General features: G+C 41.6%; 1 protein-coding gene across 4 annotated transcripts in view; it reads left to right on the top strand.

Moving 5' to 3' along the window:
- DTNB (dystrobrevin beta) overlaps positions 1–21,310 on the top strand; it is a 232,044-nt gene that overhangs the window by 152,808 nt on the left and 57,926 nt on the right. For all 4 annotated transcript variants that reach the window (XM_021697733.1, XM_021697735.2, XM_021697732.2 and 1 more), the window contains exon 10: positions 1,894–1,971. In XM_021697733.1, the coding sequence (XP_021553408.1) occupies positions 1,894–1,971 (78 nt within the window). The remainder of the gene's footprint in view (positions 1–1,893; positions 1,972–21,310) is intronic.

Raw genomic sequence — 21,310 nt, 5'->3', positions numbered from 1 at the left:
AGCAGAATGTTTCTGGTGCCCTCAAGCATGAAAAGCTATGGTGTTGGATTTGTCTCTCTCATAGGAATTGTCTCCTTGTTCCATTTGGACAATTGATTTAAAAGGACTAGAGGCAAAAATATAAATTTAGGATGAAAATTAAGTTACTCTCTGTATTCAGTTTAATTAGTCAGCCTAAAACAATTGATTGATTATAACGCAGCACAGCCATGGGCATTAATAGGCTTGAAAGTTTGGGGGCAATATTGGATACCTGCCTGGAAGATAGGTAGGGAGATGAATAGTGTGGAATTAAATTCTCGCCTAGAAAGGCATATTTCAATTCTGAATGTCTTACTTTGTGACTTGTCACATAAAGGGAGGAATGTGTAACAGTAAACATAGTGCTGTGGCTTAAAAATCAGGAGACCTAAATCTGTTCCCTGCAAATTACATTCCATCTTTGATCCTGTCCATTAAATGGAAAATCATTTAAAATATTTCCTTACCCAGAAATGAAATTGAGTTAAAAGAAAGGGAGGAGGGTGCCTGGGTGGCTCAGTTGGTTAAGCAACTGCCTTCGGCTCAGGTCATGATCCTGGAGTCCCAGGATCGAGTCCCGCATCGGGCTCCCTGCTCGGCAGGGAGCCTGCTTCTCCCTCTGACCCTCCCCCCTCTCATGCTCTCTCTCTCTCTCTCATTCTCTCTCTCAAATAAATAAAAAAAAATAAAAGAAAGGGAGGAGTGTATATAGACAGATACAGAGATAGGTAGGTAGGTACACAGGTAGGTTGATAGATTGATCCATCCCTCTTAACCTTTCCTTTAGATTCCTTGGCTTTACCTGAAAATTTTCCCTTGAGTCTCTGTTTGAGTGTACTGTAAAACCTGCAAAATAGCAAAGACTCTGGTCCCTTAATATTCACCAAGCCTTGCTAAGTATAACCTCTACAAAAACACTTTATATAATTAACTCAGCACTTAAATATAAGGAGAAACCAGGAGCTAGTTCCCAGCATCTAAATATGAGAGAAGGACTTTTCTACTTCACTTTTTGGCTTTGATGGACAAATTTCTCTGAAAAGTACTTCTTTCAATTTAGAAGAGGAAGCGAGAGATTTCCCAGGAGTAATATTTAGCAATAGTCATGTGGCTCCAAATGCAAGGCAGAAACCCTTTGTAGCTGAACTTGGTCAGGAGGGAGAGGAGCTGAAGATGGCTGAAAGGCAAAATCATAGATCCCTTTTGGTAACTTTGGATTCATTCATTTAAGACTCTCCAAGATGAAGCAATAGACCTTGACTCCAGAAAACCAGCGCTAAAGACAAGTTGTTAAAAATACTTACCTTCAAATTTAAATTTGGATTAGGTTATAAAAGGAAGCATTCTAATTAGAGGATCAGTATAAAATTGTTAAGGTTCTAGTAAAGGACTAATAAAAGAATTTAGTATTTAACAGTCTGTTTTGGAAAAAATATGGAAACTAAGTCCGAGGGAAGACAGTGATCTCTAACCAAATCAGGAAAAACATGCATATTGCCATTGTGACCTGTATACTATAAACATCAAAGGTTTCATAACCCTGGAAAGCACCTACAATGCAGAGAAATTAAGTAGCAGCTCAGACTTGTGTCCTAAACTATGAAACAAAAGCCAGCGGAGTTACTCCGTGTTGCGGTGTGTGTGTAATTGGTCACTCTTCCTGGTACAGCACAGCTCTGTGGCCTGTTGGCTTTGAGCTCGAGAACCCTTCCTGTGGAGTTTGCTTGGGCTGCACGTATCGATTCCCACCTGGCTCCCACTGTGCTTATCAGGAGGAATGATAGTTGGTTACTTTGCTCTTATCACTCTTTCATTTGTTTCCCCTGGTCATGTTGGTAATTATTAATATAATGTAAATGTCTTTGCTTTCAGTCCACCTCGGCCGCTGGCTAATATGAATGACACCATGGTGAGCCACACGTCCTCCGGAGCACCCACTCCCACCAAGAGGTATGTAGGGTTCATGCCTCAGTCATTGCTCAGAGTTGGCCTGGCCTGGGAAGCAGAGCATTCCACGGGACGTAAAGGACTGGCTTTCTTTCTCCTCCTTTAACTGTCTTTTAATATTATTTTCTAATTATTTTCTTCCTTTTTTTCCTACTAACTCGTAAATATAGCAACCGAAGGAATCCGCTTGTGAGTGGTGCCTGGGGTGGAAGCTCTTCATTTGTGATAAGCAGTGGATAGAGAGAGTGTCAAAGCAGATTAGGCACTTTTGAGATCTTTTTTTTTTTTTTTTAACATTAAACAGTATTTTGATGATCATGAATTGCAACAATTTTGCATTTGTGTTCTTTAAATGTCAAAGATCGTTTCTGCTTCCTGATTAGACTGTGTGAATTGAATTAATCTCTGATACTCTCCTAAATCACTCTGTATATGATTCATGAACATTTAAGTTGAAAGCCTGAGTCTCTCTCTTAGTTATACAAGGAGTTTCCTGTAGGGTCCTACAAGGAGCTAGAACTGTGTACTCCTTTCTCTTCTTTATTTAATTTACTCTTCTCCAAAATTCTCTTAGGCAGGACTTAAAAGAACTCTATAAAATGGCTTACTTTCTGTTTGATTTGAACTGTTCCATAATCAGAGCATTGCAGGAACTCCCTCAAGGGCACAGCCATTAAAGAATTCTTTCTTTTTTTTTTAAGATTTTTTTTTATTATTATTTATTTGCAAGAGAGAGAATGAGAGACAGAGAGCATGAGAGGGAGGAGGGTCAGAGGGAGAAGCAGACTCCCTGCTGAGCAGGGAGCCCCATGTGGGACTCGATCCCGGGACTCCAGGATCATGACCTGAGCCGAAGGCAGTCGCTTAACCAGCTGAGCCACCCAGGAGCCCTAAAGAATTCTTTCTAACAGTCATCACCCAAAGAGAAGAAAAAAAAAACAACAAAGACATTCCAGCTGACTCCCCAAGTTCTTCCTGAAGAAAACTACTTTGTGCCATATGTACTGATTGCTTTGGATAATTCAGCTGTAGAAATGTCATCTTCTTAATGATACTTTGACTTAACATATAATACTTTTTTTTTTTTTTTAAAGATTTTATTTATTTATTCATGAGAGACAGAGAGAGACAGAGAGGCAGAGGGAGAAGCAGGCTCCCAAGGAGCAGGGAGCCCAATGCGGGACTCGATCCCAGGACGCTGGGATCATGACCTGAGCCGAAGGCAGACGCTTAACCATCTGAGCCACCCAGGCGCCCTATAATATATAATACTTAAGATCAACTGTATTTGTTCCCATTGGCTAAAACTCCTGGAGCACTGTTTCCCAAACTTGACTGATGAGAAGAATCGGAAGAATCATCTAGGTCAGTTGTTAAAAATATAATCTTCTGGGACCACATCAAACCCAGTGGATCCTGAGATCCTGAGAAGCTACACCTTCAACAATAAGTATTCCAGGTGATTCTTACCATCAAGCAAGTTTGGGAAAGAGCGTTGGAAGGAAGCTAAGGAGTGCACTGTAAGGCTACCCTGGAATAGAGGAGTTCGGGACTTAATAAATTAGAGTGACCTGATAATGCAGTGTTATCCACTAGGAGACTCAACCAACCAGGTAAGAGCGCTCGCCCTCCACCTTCCTGAGACACTACCAGCAGGGAACAGCCACACTGCTTCCTTTGGGCAGAGCTGAGGGGTATCGATGCCTAGAGCATAGACTTGAGCCAGACTATCGGCATTTGGATCCTGACCCTCCCCTGACCTTGAACAAGATTCGTATCTTCATTTTTTAAATTTATAGAATGGGGACAATAAGAGTGTCTACCTTGTGGGGTTATGTGAGAATTTAAGATACTGTTTTCATTATTTAAGAAGTAAACTAATGAGAGAACAAGTGGGTGGGTATGAAGAGGTAACTTACAAATAATACCCTTTCAAGGAAGAACAGAGAACTTCTGGAAGGATACAGAACAATTAAACCTCTCCCACCAACTGAGATAATGCAACAACCCTCGCTGGCCTTAGTCCTTAATTTTTTATGTTAAAACACCCTTAGCATTCAAATCCAGACCCAGAATCTAAATATCAACTCCAGGGATGTTTCCATTTCAAAACCAAGAAGCCAAGGTGGATTATTGAAACAAGTCAGCTTGCACGTGGTAGATTAGTCTCAGCAAGGCCAGCTATTAGGGTTTTACTTCATCTGAGTTCTCTTCATTTACTAGTTTTGTCACTCTGAGTCACTTGAGTCCCTGAGGGCCCTAAGTGCCCGGTGACCAAGGCCCCAGACATTCAGTGACCGCAGCTAAACGTAGCTGCCAGAGGCTATTAGAGGGGGGGCCTCTTTCTGAACAATGTTTTTTGCTTGAGAAGACTGACAGAGGGGGCTCAGGAACAGTGATAATCACTGCTGCTTCTGTGAAAGGACCAGCCTTTATGCTGGGTGTTGGCAGTATTGAGCCCCAGGTTTAGGATTAAGTGGCCTGCGGCAGGTGTCAGTCACTTTTGAAAGTTGTTTCAGGTGGTATACTATAGCCTGGATTAAGATTTTATTTTAAAGTCAACAGTTTAGCTAGTACCTCTTTCTAGCTGAGCTAAGTCTAGTAGAGTTGGTCAATCCTCAAGGTGGTTGTCACACTGTATAGGGGTTGAGCAGCAAAAAAAGGCAGCCAAGCCCTTAGCAGGCCAGAACGGAAGACTGGGCGCTTTCATTTATCGAGAAGAGTAGTTGCTGGAGTAGAGGCCATATGGGAACAAGATGGTCCCACCCTAACGATTTAGTCCTTAGAATTTTGGAGATTTCATTTATATTTGGGATGAGATTGTGATGTAACATGTGGACATTAATTGCATAATTCATAGATTTGGCTTTTCATGGCCCAAGTTACCAAACCTGGTAAATTTCCAGCTAGTATTCTATATACTTCCTTAAGGACTCATCAGTTTTTCTTTCCTCCTCTGAATGTCGTCAGACCTGTGTCTCCAGAGTCTGATGAAAGCTAGGAACCCACACATCAGCACAATCACAGAACTTCCTCTGCTGGGGCAGAGAATCCTCAAGGGGATTAAAGTTCCTTTAGAGCTCAGCGTAAGACATAAATCACTGAATCAGACAAAACATGCACAGTAATAAAAATGCAGGAAAAATTTAAGAGCTACAGTTTCTATCTTTTCAATAGGCAGTGGGTATAAAAATAGTGACAGCCACAAGGGTCAAAAATACTATATTAGTCCAAATAGAAGATTGTCACAAATGTAAGAGTTAACTTTTTATTTTTATTTATTTACTTTTTAAAGATTTATTTATTTTAGAAAGAAAGTGGGTGCATGTGCATGAGCGGGCCTCAGGGCAGCAGAAGAGGGAGAGAGAGAGAATCCTCAAGCCCACTCCCTGATGAATGCAGAGACCGACACAGGGCTTGATCCCAGGACTCTGAGATCATGATCTGAGCCACAATCGAGAGTCGGACACGTAACCGACTGAGCCATCCAGGCACCCCAAGAGTTACTTTTTTTTTTTCTTTTACGATTTTATTTATTTATTTGACAGAGAGAGACACAGCGAGAGAGGGAACACAAGCAGGGGGAGTGGGAGAGGGAGAAGCAGGCTTCTCGCTGAGCCAGGAGACTGATGCGGGGCTTGATCCCAGAACCCCGGGATCATCACCTGAGCTGAAGGCAGATGCTTAAGGACTGAGCCACCTAGGCACCCCAAGAGTTACTTTTTAAAGAAGAAAACCTTATCAATTGCAGAGATGCTGGCTGTCATGTGAGATACAATGAATTATGTTCCTGCGAGGGTCCACTGTGGGGGTTTGCTCTGTATAATATTCTTTTAGTATGCCTGTATTGAAATTGCTATAATTGAGTAGAAATTTCATTTTTTGCTTCAGTATAATTAGTTTCTGGAAATTTGCTTTCTTTCAAAAGAACCAAAACAATACACTTAAAAACAAACAACAAAAAACTTTCAAAACTTTAAAACAGAGACTTAAAATCCCTCCCCTTCTACCTGACTCCTCCAAGGCTTGCTTCGGTCCGTCTCCTTCCACAGGGTTCAGAATGTGGATGGTGATATTATTCTCTGGACTATTGTACTGTTTCTAATCATAATGTACTTTCAGACCAATATGGTAAATGATGCCAATATTTTTAATTTTTTTAATATCTCCTAAAGCCTTAGCTTTATGAATTTTTATGAATATTTAAACTTTCACAATTCTCTGGGCATTTCATAGAACTATGGCAGTAACAAAGACTTCCAATATCAAACTTCTGCTTTGTGCATTTGGTTGATATATTAGTATCAACTCTTTTTAACTTCAGGTATTAAAATTTAACGTCAAAAAGCACAAACCCCATTAAGCAAGATGAAAAAGTTTAAGTTTTAATGATCTCTATAACATTGTGTTCATAATGGATACTACACTGTACACTTAAAAACGTGTTAAGTGGGTAGATCTCATGTTACCTGTTCTTAGTTAAAAAAAACAAGAAGGAAAAAAAGGGACAACCCCACAAAGACAAAGGCAAAAGCAGGAAGCAAAGGGCAGAAGCGTTCATGGATCACAAAAGCAATGGAAAAGCTGCTGGGATGCCCACCTGTAGCTTCTCCATCTCTTGGTTACTTTCAGAATGCCATCTCCATTCCCTGCTGCTGTGAACCACCCTCTCCTAATACTGCTGACGGCCTCAGGTGCACAGCCACAGAGTCGCCACTCAAGAGGTTGTGTTTTCCTACCTTAGATTAGAAGACTCCAAGGAAGGATTCCTGCTGTCCTGGGCTGTATTACTGCCAGTCCGTGTGTCTGTGATGGGCCACACCCATTAGACCTACATCATCAAGACAGAGGGAGGAGCATTTCCCCAAAAGAAGGTTATACTGTCAGGAACAGAAGAGAGAGGCCATGGGAAAGACATATAACAAGGTTGTTGGCAGACCACTGTTTTGCTACCCAGTACACCAATGTGTGCAAAAGTGTGTACATACACCCATCCATACACACCTTCTCATACCGTTTCCACTAACAGGGCTTTCCTTCACATAATGCACATAATGAATTCCATGTAAAACTGCATGTAAAATTCCATGTAAAACTGGAGAGTGCACGTCTCTCCCAGGAGTCTGTCCGCCTCCTGTAACAGCCCTGGGCGCTGGATACCTGGGCTATGTCCACTCATCCAGGTCAGGTCTCTGTATGTCTTTTTTATTTATTTATTTATTTTATTTTTTTTATTCTTATGTTAATCCCCATACATTACATCATTAGTTTTAGATGAAGTGTTCCATGATTCATTGTTTGTGCATAACACCCAGTGCTCCATGCAGAACGTGCCCTCCTCAATACCCACCACCAGGCTAACCCATCCTCCCACCCCCCTCCCCTCTAGAACCCTCAGTTTGTTTTTCAGAGTCCATCGTCTCTCATGGTTCGTCTACCCCTCCGATTTCCTCCGCTTCATTCTTCCCCTCCTGCTACCTTCTTCTTCTTCTTTTTTTTTTTTTTCTTAACATATATTGCATTATTTGTTTCAGAGGTACAGATCTGAGATTCCACAGTCTTGCACAATTCACAGCGCTTACCAGAGCACATACCCTCCCAGTGTCTATCACCCAGTCACCCCATCCCTCCCACCCCACCCCCCACTCCAGCAACCCTCAGTTTGTTTCCTACAATTAAGAATTCCTCATATCAGTGAGATCATATGATACATGTCTTTCTCTGTTTGACTTATTTCACTCAACATAATACCCTCCAGTTCCATCCATGTCGTTGCAAATGGCAAGATCTCATTCCTTTTGATGGCTGCATAATATTCCATTGTATATATTCTGTATGTCTTTTTGTGACTCATCAACCCATCCTACCCTGAAGCAGATAATAAGTTGTGAGCACTATGCACCCAGTATAGAAGGTATAGATCAGGAAGGAGGAGAATTGTAATTCGGATAGTGGGGAAAGGGAAGTGACAGACAACATGGCATATTGAGCCACATTTGCCTATGTTTCCTTTTGAAACACCACCAAAATGACAGCCAAGAGATCATCTTGAGTAAAAACTCACAAGAAGAAAGAAAAACGGAAGAGGAGACAATAGCAATGAGAATTTGGAAGCAGCAGAGCAGATGAGTGACTGGAAACTGATTTATGGATTGGAGAAGACCAGAGCCTCAGCTGACAGCAAGAGGAGCCCAGAAGAAAGCCCGCCCCAGGAATGAGAAGGCTCTGAAAAGGAGGATGCAGAACAGTTGGCTGGTAGTCTGTACAGGAAGCACTTAGAGCCACAGATTGTCTACATATTGGGTAACTGCCCCTACCCCACTCTGCCAAAGAGTTGAGGTTTATGTTTGGGTTTTCTGGAACAATACAACCCCCATAAGACCTTAGTTGTCTTAATTATCTCACCCTCAGTGGGCGAGATAACTGCTTTCAGACAACCTATCTCCCAGTTTAACCAGTTGCTTTTCTCAGTAGCCATGTAGCAAAGATTGATGTATTCCCTCCTTGGGATGGAGTGTTGCTACCATCCACACCTCAGCTTGACTCAGCTAGTTCTTCTCAGTGTTACTCTCCACTTCTAGTATCAGTTTCTCTTTTAGTCGGAACCCTTGGTTCTAAGTGACAGAAGCTCAGTTTGAATTAGCTTAGGGAAAACAAGAAGGTTTTGGGGGTTTTTTTAAATTTATTTTAGAGAGAGTGTGCGTGCAAGCAGGGGGAGGGGCAGAGGGAGACGGAGAGGGAGAGAAGCAGACTCTGCCCTGAGAGTGGAGCCCGACAAGGTGCTCAGTCTCAGGACCCTGAGATCATGACCTGAGCCAGAACCAAGAGTCGGACGCTTAACACACGAGCCACCCAGGTGCCCCTGAAGGTTTTTGTTTTTGTAGCCAAACTGTGGGAAGAGCAGAGTGGTATGTGGCTGGTCCTCAGGGATGACCAGAGCCAGGGGAGCTCTAACTCGCTTAGGTGTTTCCCTACCTCCCTCAGCTATGCTCATGCTCATTGTTCCTCCCTGTTGTATGTCAGCTGCTTCTTCCCTAACATAGCTACCTTTCACATGACAGGGAATATATCCATGACACCTGTGTGTTCATATTTCATAACCTCACTACCCTGTGGTGATTGACCTTCTCTTTGTTCCAACTTGAAAACTCCCAATGAAAGTTCTTTTTAATCCATTGTGGATCGTGTTACTCACCCACTGGTTTTCTGTTTGCTGGCCCCACGTAAAATAACATGGTTGAATGGGTAGGGGTCGATCTCCAAAGAAGGTGTTCTGCTGTCTGTGGAGAAGGTAGGAAGCTGAAGAGATGCATAGCTATAGGCTTCTTTTTTGGGTGGTTTCTGAAAAATATTGCATGTGTAAGTATATTATATCACCCTTCCATTAGCATAGATTTGCTTCAGGAGACCCTTTTTTCCCCTACCACCTCATTTTTATTTCTCTCAAGGGTTAAATAGTACTTTCTATTCTGTTCAGATTATTAAGATGTATTGTGTTGGGACATAACACTGTCTTTGGGAGATAACAGGTAAATATTAGAGCCACTAATTCTTAGTAGTCACCAATTGCTAGGAATCTTAAGTAAAGTCAAGATTTTATCAGTCAGAAGTTTTTAACTTTAACACGTACTTCGGAAGAAGGAGAAGCGTTTTGGGGTAGGGGCAGAGGGAGAGCGAGAATCCCAAGCAGGCTCCATGCCCGACACGGGGCTCTATCTCACCACCCTGAGATCATGATCTGAGCCAAAATCAAGAGTCAGACATTTAACTGACTGAGCCATCCAGGCGCCCTGGAAAAGCATTTTTTAAAGACCAGAGGAGGCCATAGTATAAATATTATTTCTGAGCTGAAGACACAGAGATGAGTTGCACTATAATAGTATTAAAATGGCTTTATGAATGGGTGCCAACGTAAAGGTTTTATCTTGTTATCTACAGAATACTGCAGAATGACAAAAGCCACAGTCTGCTGTGTTTTAGACGGAAAATAACAGATCTTGGCGCAACTAAGAAAGGAGGCAACCTGAAATTGGTCAAGCCAGAAACTATCCATTTGGGAACTCAGGCTACTGATGCTCTTCCCTCCTGTGAAATGAGAATACGAAGAGTTTGGTTGAGGGGTGCCTGGGTGGCTCACTTGGTTTCATGTTTTACTCTTGATCTTAGTTCAGGTCTTAATCTCAGGGTCATGAGTTCCATGCCCAGCATGGAGCCTACTTAAAAATTTTTAAAAAGAAATAAAGAAGAGTTTGGTTGAAAAGCAAGAATTAATGAGGATTTAAGCATGATCATGAAACAAGTAGCTTGCATGAATTCTTCATGAAGATCTCTCCAAGACAACACAAGAATTACTTTTTTCTCCAATCTATTTTTGAAAGACAGAAAAGCAGAGTAATTGAAAATTAACACATAATCTTATGGGTTGCAGGGTCCTCAGTGTTGGCAGATTTCCAAAGTCCATCTGATGGCCCAGGCAGACAGCCAGGTTTCAACTGTTTCTGGGTTGGGATTAAATTCCATTTCCATTCAAGCATTTAAGGTAAACGCTTCAGCAATTCTAACTCAGGTTAGTACAAACAAAAAGGTTGAGTATTTCCAAGTCCATACTTTAAAGCTTAAGTTTGAAAAATTGAAGCCTACAGAAGCATAGTAACTAATAGTTTCCACCTTTCATTGGACTAAGGCTAGAGGGTCTCAACATGAGCAAGAATTATATCCATTATGGACTGTCAGCTGAACAGAGGGGAAGAAGGAACAGGTCTGGGGAGGAAAACTGAGTTCAGTGTTGCCATGTTCAGACTGAGATGCCTGAGAGATCCTGAGAGTGAAGATAGGTTCTGTGGATTTTGGATGTGGGGGGCCAAGGAAGGGGATGGATGATTCTCCTCCAGGTTCCTTTCTGGCTTAAGTTAAGGTACTTGTGGTTGAAACACAGGAGGAAAATTTGGGCAAAAAGATAACAAGATTATGTTGAGTTAGAAGTACCTATGGGACACAGAGGAGCCAGACCTTAGCATGAGTTCTTGTCATCCAGATTCTTCCAGCTACCTCAGATTCACACTAGCAAAGGACAGACAGGTACTCAGATCCAACAAATGACCAGTAGAACCTACACACACCCACCCACCCACCCACCCACCCACACACACACACACACACACAATTTTACCCATTTTTCACATCTGCCTTGGAGACTATTAACTTGAATACCTCTTGACCATATATCCTGTTAAGAAGCTGACTCAGGGGCATCTGGGTGGCTAAGTCGGTTAAGTGTTTGCCTTCAGCTCAGGTCATGGTCCCAGGGTCCTGGGATTGAGTCTCGCATCGGGCTCCCTGCTCATCGGGGAACCTGCTTCTCCCTCTGCCCCCCCCCAACTCGTGGATTCTCTCGCTCATAAATAAATAAAATCTAAAAACAAAAAAAGGGGGGCGCCTGGGTGGCTCAGGTGGTTAAGCGTCTGCCTTCGGCTCAGGTCATGATCCCAGGGTCCTGGGATCAAGCCCCGCATCAGGTTCCCTGCTCGGCCGGAAGCCTGCTTCTCCCTCTCCCTCTCCCACTCCCCCTGCTTGTGTTTCCTCTCTTGCTGTGTCTCTCTCTGTCAAATAAATAAAATCTTAAAAAAAAAAAAAAGCTGTCTACAAAGCAGGGCACTGCTTTGTAGTGACATGCCAAGGGTTTGCACATTTAATGGAAATCCCTATAGCAATGCTGAAACTCCTATGATGATTCAGTTTAACCATGGTTTTTCATTCCTTTTAACATCAAACTATTAAAAATTTTCAACTTACTGTAGTAAAGCAGATATTTGAAACAAATCAGTGCTGTAGTTAACAAAAAAATCTTACTTTTTTTCATGGATCTTATTAGGAAATCTCTAGTCTCCTCCCTACCTCACCCCCAAAACATTCTTTCCTTTTTCACCAGATGGCTTTTTCTGAAATACAAATCTAATGATGTTACTCTCCTGGTCAGAACTTTCCAATGACTCTTTCATTCTACAGCACTGTCCAATAGCATGGAAACCAGCATGGTAGCCACCAGCCATGTGAGGCTGTTGAGCACCTGAACTGTGACAGAGGAAGTGAATTTTTAATTTTATTTAATTTGAATTAGTTTGAATTGAAACAGGTACATGTGACTAATGGCAGCACAGTTCTACAGGATTAGGCCGCCGTGTCTGGGTCCTGCTTACTGGGGTGTCCTCGTCTTCTGACTCAGTGCCTGACGCCTCATAGGTGCTCCAGACATACTCAGATGCCCAATTTCCACCAGAAGTGCTACCAGAACTGTCATATATTTGACAATGAAAATCACCTACTTTTATGGATGGAATTGACATTTGTCAGCTTGGCATCTGTAGCTTATGAAGCTATTCCAAGGGGACTGTTGCCAGCCTCCCTAGCCCTGCCTTATTTTACTCTTTCTACTCAGCTTCTACACACAGAATTACTCAAATCACTTACAGTTTCCCAAGCACGTTTCTGTACATGCTGCTTCTGCCTTTCATGCCTTCCCACCCTTTTCCGCCTTTATTCCCCTTTATCATCTAATTCTTCCTTCTTAACTTCAACTCCTCCCGGAAGCCTTCCCTGATACCCTAAGCTAGATTAAGTAGATTAAGTGTTCTTCCTCTGTGATCTGTAGCCTCTTGTTTATATCAGTGTATTGTAATTACCTGTTTGTTTGATGCCTTTCTAGATAGACTATAAGCTCATTGAAGGTGGGGACTCACCAGCCTTTATCCAGAAACTTACTTCTTTTCTCCAAATCTTGCTGTTGCTTGCCTCGTAATCAGTACTTCCTCTGTTAGGAAAAGGATTTTCTTCTTCAATTACTTCAAGCACATAGCATCTTATAACATTGCCTGCTTAGTCCATTCAGAGCAGAGAAATAAAAACCATGAGTTACAATGACATATCTGGTTCTACTCCAGTACTGCATCGTTCACTCTAGCTACGCCCGCCCCTGGTTATCTGTCCCTTTCCTCTGCAAGAGTGAGAAACTGGCTCCTGTTGCCCACCAGCCATGTACCTGGTAGCATGGATAGCGGTTTCAATATTGCTGATTTATTTCTTCAATAGATTATTGAGATATAATTCATTCACCATACCATCCATCCACTTAAAGTGTATGATTCAGTGGTTTTTGGTGTATTCACAGAGTTGTGCAGCCATCACCACAATCAATTTTAGAACATTTTCATCACCCCCCAGATTGATTTACTACTATAAGATCACTCCCTGCAGTGTGGAGAATTGACTATAGTGGGCAAGAGTGGAAGAGGAAAGCAAGCAAGGGCTGTTGGGTAGTCTGAGTGGCACTTGGTGAGACTTTCCAGATGAGAAAGGGTGGGGACAGGGGAAGCAGTGAAAGGGGCTGGTTTGAGGGTCTTGTTTCAGAGAAGAGCCAGCAGGACTGATTAATAGTTTGGATGTGAGGCATCAGGAAATGAGAGAAAACCAGAGGCCTTCCACTTTGGGCTTGATGGTTGGGTGAGTGGTGATGCTATCCATTTAAACTGGTCAGTTTTGGGGTGCAGCAGGTGAGGAAGTGGGTGGAGAGAGTCAGGGGTTTTAGTTTGAACATGTTAGGTTTGGGATGCTTTTTAGGCAGCCATGGGGAGATGCTGAATAGGCCCTCAAATACATAATCCTGGAGCTCCAGAGAGAGGTCAGGGCTGGAGATGCAAAGTTGTGAGGATTACAGTAATACCTTTTTGGTAAGATTATCCTGAGAATAAGCAAAAGAGTATATGTGAAATTCTCTGATAAGGTCACAGGTACTTTCTTGGTAATGACTACTACATTATCTTCTTTAATCCTTCCTGTACTCTCTAAAGTACATAATACATGAAGTAGATTTTATATTATTATTATTATTTTACAGATGAGGGGACTAAAGCAGAGAGATTAATGTCCAGGCTCACACAGCAAGCAGGTGTGTGTGGATTAAACCCAAGACTGCCTCACTCCAAAGCCCAGGCTCTGGTTGCTATGCTCTCTTGCCTCCTGCTGAGTAATGAGTCCTGCTCCTGGGGCTGCAAACTGCCACTCTGGATGGACGCAGCCTCTGCTTCTGACCTTGTCCCCACCACAGCTTACCCATTGTCCCCTCCCTCATCACTCACATCCCTTTCCCACAGGGGGCACCTCTTCACTTCTGTCAAAGGTACCCTCTCTTGCTGCCTATAGAGCTTCTGCTGAAGCCATGAGACTTAAACACCCCCATCCTCTTGGAGAGCAGGTCTCACACTGGAGTGTGCCTCAGAAGCACCTGGAAGCTTGTTTCAAATGCATGGAGTGGGGAGGGTGCCTCGTGAGGGAAAGAATGCTGCTCAGGATTACCCCCCCTCACGCCTCCCCCTCCCCGGGAGAAGTGTGCTCATATCATCATCACTCCTCTTTCAACTCTGGTTTATTCTCCTCACCCTTGCTTTTACTGATCTCCCTAATTGGATAAAATTCTATTATGTCTTTTTTTTTCTTCTTAAGTAATCTCTACAGATAATGTGGGGCTTGAACTCATGATCCCAAGATCAAGAGTCGCCTGCTGTACCGGCTAAGCCAGTCACGCGCCTCCTGTTATGTCTTCTTAGAGGAGGACAGTGTCCCTCCCATCATAACACATACTACATTTGCCATTTTACATTTATTTGTTTGATCATCTCTTTTTCTACTAAACTGTTAGCACCAAGAGAGCAGCCGCCATGTCTGGGTCCCGCTTACTGTGGTGTCCTCGTCTCCTGACTCAGTGCCCGACACCTTGTAGGTGCTCCAGACATGGACTCAGATGCCCAACTTCCACCAGAAGTGCTACTAGAACTATCGTATATTCGGCCATGAAAATCACCTCCTTTTATGGTTTGAATTGACATTTGTCAGCTTAGAATAGAACAATTATTATTATTATTATTTTATATATTTATTACTTGTATGGGATTCTGAACTATTCCAAATTACTGACTTTGCTTTAGAAAAACAGATTTCTAAAGCAAAACCTATTTGTAAGTTGGGGATTGTATAGAGATTAATATTTTATCAAAAGGAAAGTGTTTAAATTCAAAAAAGTAAATCTGGAAAAACAGGTACACCTTTGAATGAGTATATATATCACATATATATCTAACGTAATACCCACACCCCAACACAGAATTGTCAGAAAATTCGTGGGCCTTTAAGTTCCTTATTTACTATAGACAGCGACTGATAACGCTTTTCATTTTGGTTTAGATCCCTAGTTATCTGGCAAATGACACTAGTTCTGAATAGCAGTCTTTGTAGAAAATTAAAATGGAGTTTAATAAACTGTTGCTTTGATAGTAAATGCTTCCAATTTCGTTGCTGCCATTCCCTTTTGAATGCACCCTGGTCAGATTTCCACTCCTGTTCACTGCCAAAATCGGTTCTGTCGAGGAGACCAGTGCCGTCCTCAGTGTTAAATCCAGTGATGAATTCTCAGGACTTACCCAGGTTGATCTGTCAGTGGCCGTTGACATAGATGATTGCTCCCTTCTACTTGAGACACTTTCCGTACTTACCTCCAGGTGTCCTACTCTTCCAGTTTTCCTCCTCTTCCTCCGTGGCCCCCTTCGCTAGTTTTCCATACCTCCTTGAACTCTAAATGTTAGTATGCCAGAGGGACCACCTCTCTTTTCTGTATGTCCTCCCCGTAGGTGATACCATCCAGACTGTGAGCTTTTCATACTGTCTACATACCAGTGACTTCCAAACTTCTTTTTCTGGCCCAGACCTTTTCTCTGAGCTCTGACCTCGTAGATCTTCCTCCGAATCAGTACCTTCACCTGGATATCTAATACACATCTCACAATTAGCATGTTCCAAACTGAGTTCCGTGCCTCGCCCTACCAAACTTGCCTCTCTTTCAGTCTTCCCCATCTCAGTTAGTGGCAATCCCGTTCAGAGTTTGCCTAGTCATTAGTTGCTTAGTCAGAACTCCTGATGCTTCTCCATCTAAGGTGTCAGATTATTAGATCAGCTTTATCCAAAAACACTGTCAAAATAGGCCCAGGATCTTGCCATTTCTTATTACTTTGACAGCTACTACTATTCTCCTAGCCACTCTTGTCTCTCATCTGGAATGTTGCAGGAGGCTTCTAATTAGCTGCTTCTTCCCAACTCTCTGACACTTCATCTTCCATAGTGCAGATGATCTTATTAAAATATAAGTTAGAGAATACCTGCCTCTGCTCAAAACCCACCAGCAACTTCTCATATCAGAGTAAAAGCTGAAGCCCTTATGCTGGCCTCTATAACATTGCTACTTTTCAGTCTGCTAAAGAAGCAATTTTGTTTTCTTTTAATTTCTAGTTTGAAGTAGATCAATACTTTACAAAAGTATAAAAATGAGTTACTCCAGAGGCACCTGAGTGGCTCAGTTGGTTAAGCGACCAACTCTTGATTTCGGCTCAGGTCATGATCTCAGCGTCATGAGATTGAACCCTTCCACCCCCACCATCCCGCGTGGGCTCCACGCTCAGCACCAACTCTGCTGTCCCTCTCCCTCCGCCTCTCCCACACCCCTGCTTGCACTAACACACACTTGCGCACACTCTCTCTCTCAAATAAATAAATAAAATCTTTTTTAAAGTGAGTTACTACAGAGAGAAATTCCTTTGGTCATGATGAAGTAACTGATGTCATATTAGTTCTCCCACTATAAACTTCTAGAAAACTATTCTAACTAAAGCAACTGTTTTCAGAAATTAGTAAGTAGGGCAGGACTGTTTTCTAAGGGAAAGGAAATAGATGAGGAGAGCCCTGTGATTGCCCAGGCTTTCTACTGGGAGGTATTTACTAAAGTCTAGTGCTGGAGACAAAGCAGGGTAAGCACTATTTGCTGAGAATAAGGAGAGAGAGATTGGAGTTTGGGGAGGCTGGAATTTGCCAAGAGGAATACCAGAGGGGAGGAAGCATGCAGAGAAAGAGCTCCCTAAACCTGCATACAGGTCCCTTCCATCTTTGGCTGAAAACTAAGCTGCGTTTACATAGAATGAGATTTCACAAGACCACCAAAGAACAACTACCTGGGAAAGAACAAGTCCTGGGGATTTGAAAGTGGAACAGCTACTCAAGCCCAGCCTGTTTTGGGGTTCCAACCAACCAGAGTAGAGACATCATCCAACACTGGGGACATTCAATAAAGACCCCAGGAAGGCCATACTTTAGGAGCAGGGTGAAAATAGCCCTAGATAAAAGTTACTCTAGGTCTGCACTAATGAAACTTTAACACAGGCCACAAAAGGACCAGCCTGTCCAAAAAAAGTAAGTTAACTACCAGATTCTTTAGAAGAAGACAACAAAATCCAGACATTCAACAACATAATCCTCACAATTTCCATCATCCAGTGAAAATTTAGAGGACATAGGAAGCAACTGGAAAGTATGTTCTGTGACCAGAATAAAATTAGTCAGTATAAACAGATCCAGAAATAACAGGCATGATGCAATGAACAGAGATGGACTTTAAAACAGCCACAATAGGGGCACCAGGGTGCTCAGTCAGTTAAGTGTCTGCTTTTGGCTCAGGTCATGATCTCCAGGTCCTGGAATTGACTCAGCAGGGAGTCTGCTTCTCTCTCTCTCCCTATGCCTGGCCTCCCTGCTCATTCTCTCTCTCTCTCAAATAAATAAAAATCTTTTTGTTTTGTTTTTTATTTTATTATGTTACATTAGTCACTATATAATACATCATTAGTTTTTGATGTGATCCATAATTCGTCGTTCTTGTATAACACCCAGTGCTCCATGCAGTACGTGCCCTCCTTAATGCCCATCACCTGGCTAACCCATCCCCCCACCCCCCTCCCCTCTAAAACCCTCAATTTGTTTCCTGGAGTCCATAGTCTCTCATGGTTCATCTTCCCCTCTGATTCCCCCCCTTCATTTTCCCCTTCCTTCTAATGTCCTCCATGCTATTCCTTATGTTCCACAAATAAGTGAAACCATATGATAATTGACTTTCTCTGCTTGACTTATTTCACATAGCATAATCTCCAGTCCCATCCGTGTTGATGTAAAAGTTGGGTATTCATCTTTTCTGATGGCTGAGTAATATTCCATTGTATATATGGACCACATCTTTATCCATTCATCTGTTGAAGGGCATCTCGGTTCTTTCCACAGTTTGGCTACCGCAATAACCAAACTGCGCGATAGTCAAATAAATAAAAATCTTTTTTTAAATTTTTTAAATTTTTTTTAAAAGATTTTATTTATTTATTGGAGAGAGAGAGAGAGAGAGAGAGCATGAGAGGGGAAAGGGTCAGAGGGAGAAGCAGACTCCCCACCAAGCGGGGAGCCTGACATGGGACTCGATCCTGGGACTCCATGACCTGAGCCGAAGGCAGTCACTTAACCAACTGAGCCACCCAGGCGCCCATAAATAAAAATCTTAAAAAAAAAAAAACAAAACCAGCCACACCAAATACCAAAAATGTAAAGGAAAATATTAGCATAATGAGGAAAAAAATGGAAATAAAAAAGAACCAACTATAAACATAACTGGAGGTTTCTGCATATATATTCTACTTCAGTGACAAAAAGTTTTAAATTAAAAAATAGAACTTCTGGAGTTGAAAGAGATAATACCCAAAATGAAAAAGTCAGTGGATGGACTTAACAGTATATCAGAAATGACAGAAGAAAAAGTCCACTGAACTTAAAGACATAGCGATACAAACTATCCAAAATGCAATACTGGAAAATGAACAGAGCCTCCAAGACTTATGGGACAATGGCAAACAGCCTAACAGAGGGAGGAGAGAAAAATTATTTCAGGAAATATTTTTTCTCAAATTTCCAAATAAATTTTTACAAATTTGATGAAAACTATAAACCCATAGCTACAAGAAGCTCAACAAACTATAATCAGGATAAACAGAAAACCATACCAAGGCACATCACAATCAAATTGCTGAAAGCCAGTGATGAAGAAAAAGTATTAAAAGCAGCTAGAGGAAAAAATGTTATATACAGGGGGAAAAAGATAAGATTTTTGAAGTGATTTCTCATTAAAAACAATGCACTTGGGGTGCCTGGGTGGCTCAGTCTGGTAAGCATCTGCCTTCACTGAGGTCATGATCCCAGGGTCCCTGCTCAGTGGGGAGTCTGCTTCTCCCTCTGCCTGCCACTCCCCCTGCTTGTGCTTGTGCTCTCTCTCTCAAATAAATAATAAAATCTTTTTTAAAAAATGCATGCTAGCTCAGGGTCCCTGCTCCACGGGGAGCCTGCTTCTCCCTCTGCCTCTGTCTCTCTCTCTGTCTCTCATGAATAAATAAATAAAATCTTAAAAAAAAAAATGCATGCTAGCAGAAAATTGAATGGCATTTGAAAGTAGTGAGAGAACCTGTTTTTACTCCTTCTAAAATATATAGATTTCCTAGCTTTATCCACTGCAAAGTTCTAGAAGCAGTGATCGTCCAGGAACAAGGAGCACCCAAGAACCCTAACTGTGGTCTCTAAACACTCTTTCCTAGTAAAGGGAACCTGCAATCCTTGAAGGAATAGTTGATTCCAAGTGTGGGGCAGGACATACACAAGATAGGACTGGGGCATCTTACCAACCAAGTGGGTCATCTGTGCCAACCAAGGAAGCTAATGATATCTAATGGATATATTAGATTAACACAGGAGCCTACTTATAGGAGCTCCCACTGGCCAAAGATAGGACAATTTGAACATCAAAATGATGATTGTAATGGATTGAAGTAATCAGATACATAAAAATCTATGAGTTCCTAATGATACTAAAAAAGAAAACTCCTTGGTAACCATTGGAGGTTGCTAGGGCACTAATTCATTGTTCTGAAATTTGTTAAATAGTAAGAAATGCCAAACATTTGTTTTACCTTTTCTGAATGATCAGTATTTCAAGATAAACAAATAGAGAAACTAATAAATGCAGAAAAGATGATAAAATTGGAAACTGGATCTTGAATCTAGGCAAATCATTAGTAAATGCTAAAGCCATTAGGTGAAAAGTTGATGGGGGACTTTATAATGGAGAGATGTAACCAATAACATCTGAATCCACTGATTAATATTTATATTCCATTGTGTGCCCCCTATTTGATTTTTAAGTGCACCATATTACCTACAACAGATTCTAGCCCCTTCTCAAAAAATGAAACGAAAGCAAAAACTTTAATCAAATCTCTAGCTCTAGCCACAGGGGATAGAGAAACAAATTAAATGGCACCAAGGAAATAATCAGTCAAATCCAGAATCTAGGGTATGCCACTAGATAACTTGCTTTCTTCACAAATAAATGACATGACAAAAACAAGGAAAAGGAAGAACTGTTATAGATTAAAAACAGAAACATATCAACCAAATGCAGTGTGAATGGACCTTGTTGGAATCTTGATTCTAAATGTAGATGGATATTTTTGAAGATCTGAGGAATTTTTTGGATGGACTGAGTTAAAATTTTCTTAATTTTTTTTTAGGTGTGATGATGGCATTGTGGTTATGTAAATTAAGTATTCTCAAATGAAATAATAAATTGTCTGGGATTTGCTCCAGCCACCTCATTCTAGACAAAAAGTTGAGCGAAGGAAGAATAGATTCAATAAGTTGGCAAATTTTGGTTTTTGTTGAAGTTTGGTGATGGGTACATGAAAAGTAGTCATTAGTTCACTCCCCATTTTGTGCATGTTTTAACATTTTTGGAATAAAACACTTTTAGAAACTCTTTTGCTTAAGGACCGTCTGAATGTCTATAAAAGAGTCTCGCTCAGAATGTATACAGTGTTGTCTTACAATAAGGAACAATTCTAACAAGTTTGGTTTAAGTATCAGTTTTATGGGAGAAAATAGAATGATGCTAAAGGCAGTACGTATCCTTATAGAAATAAAAGGGTTTAACTGGTGTTATGAGGTAACACTGAAAATTCTTTACATGTAGACAAAAGCTATAAAAGCAGTAGGGGGCATTTGGTGATGTTAAATAGACCCACTCTGCCTGTTTTCCTGCCATTGGGCATTCCCTAAAAGGTGCATCCATCTCAGAGCCCAGAACGTGGATAAGACTGATGGGCAAGGCTTCTTGGTGACCCCTCCTTGGTTTCCCCTGCTCAGATGCTGAAGTGTCAGTCACCCAAGGCTGTTTCCTAAGAGACTGCTTTTGTTTAAAGGATTGGTGAAATGTATTTTCTATGGTCTAACACCATATTCCATTATGTATTGTGGTTTTTTTATTGTTTTCCTTATCATGATTTATTATTTTTTTCTATTTTTCTTTGAAGTTTGCCCATTTTAATCCATGTTCATTTTTCGCTCTGTATGTGTTTGTGTTGTGCTTGGTGTCTTTGCGTCCGTT

The sequence above is a fragment of the Neomonachus schauinslandi genome, chromosome 10 (assembly GCF_002201575.2).
Source record: "Neomonachus schauinslandi chromosome 10, ASM220157v2, whole genome shotgun sequence".
In the NCBI taxonomy this organism is placed as follows: Eukaryota; Metazoa; Chordata; class Mammalia; order Carnivora; family Phocidae; genus Neomonachus; species Neomonachus schauinslandi.
Note: the sequence above shows the minus strand (reverse complement) of the source record. Positions and strands in the feature narration are given on the sequence as shown.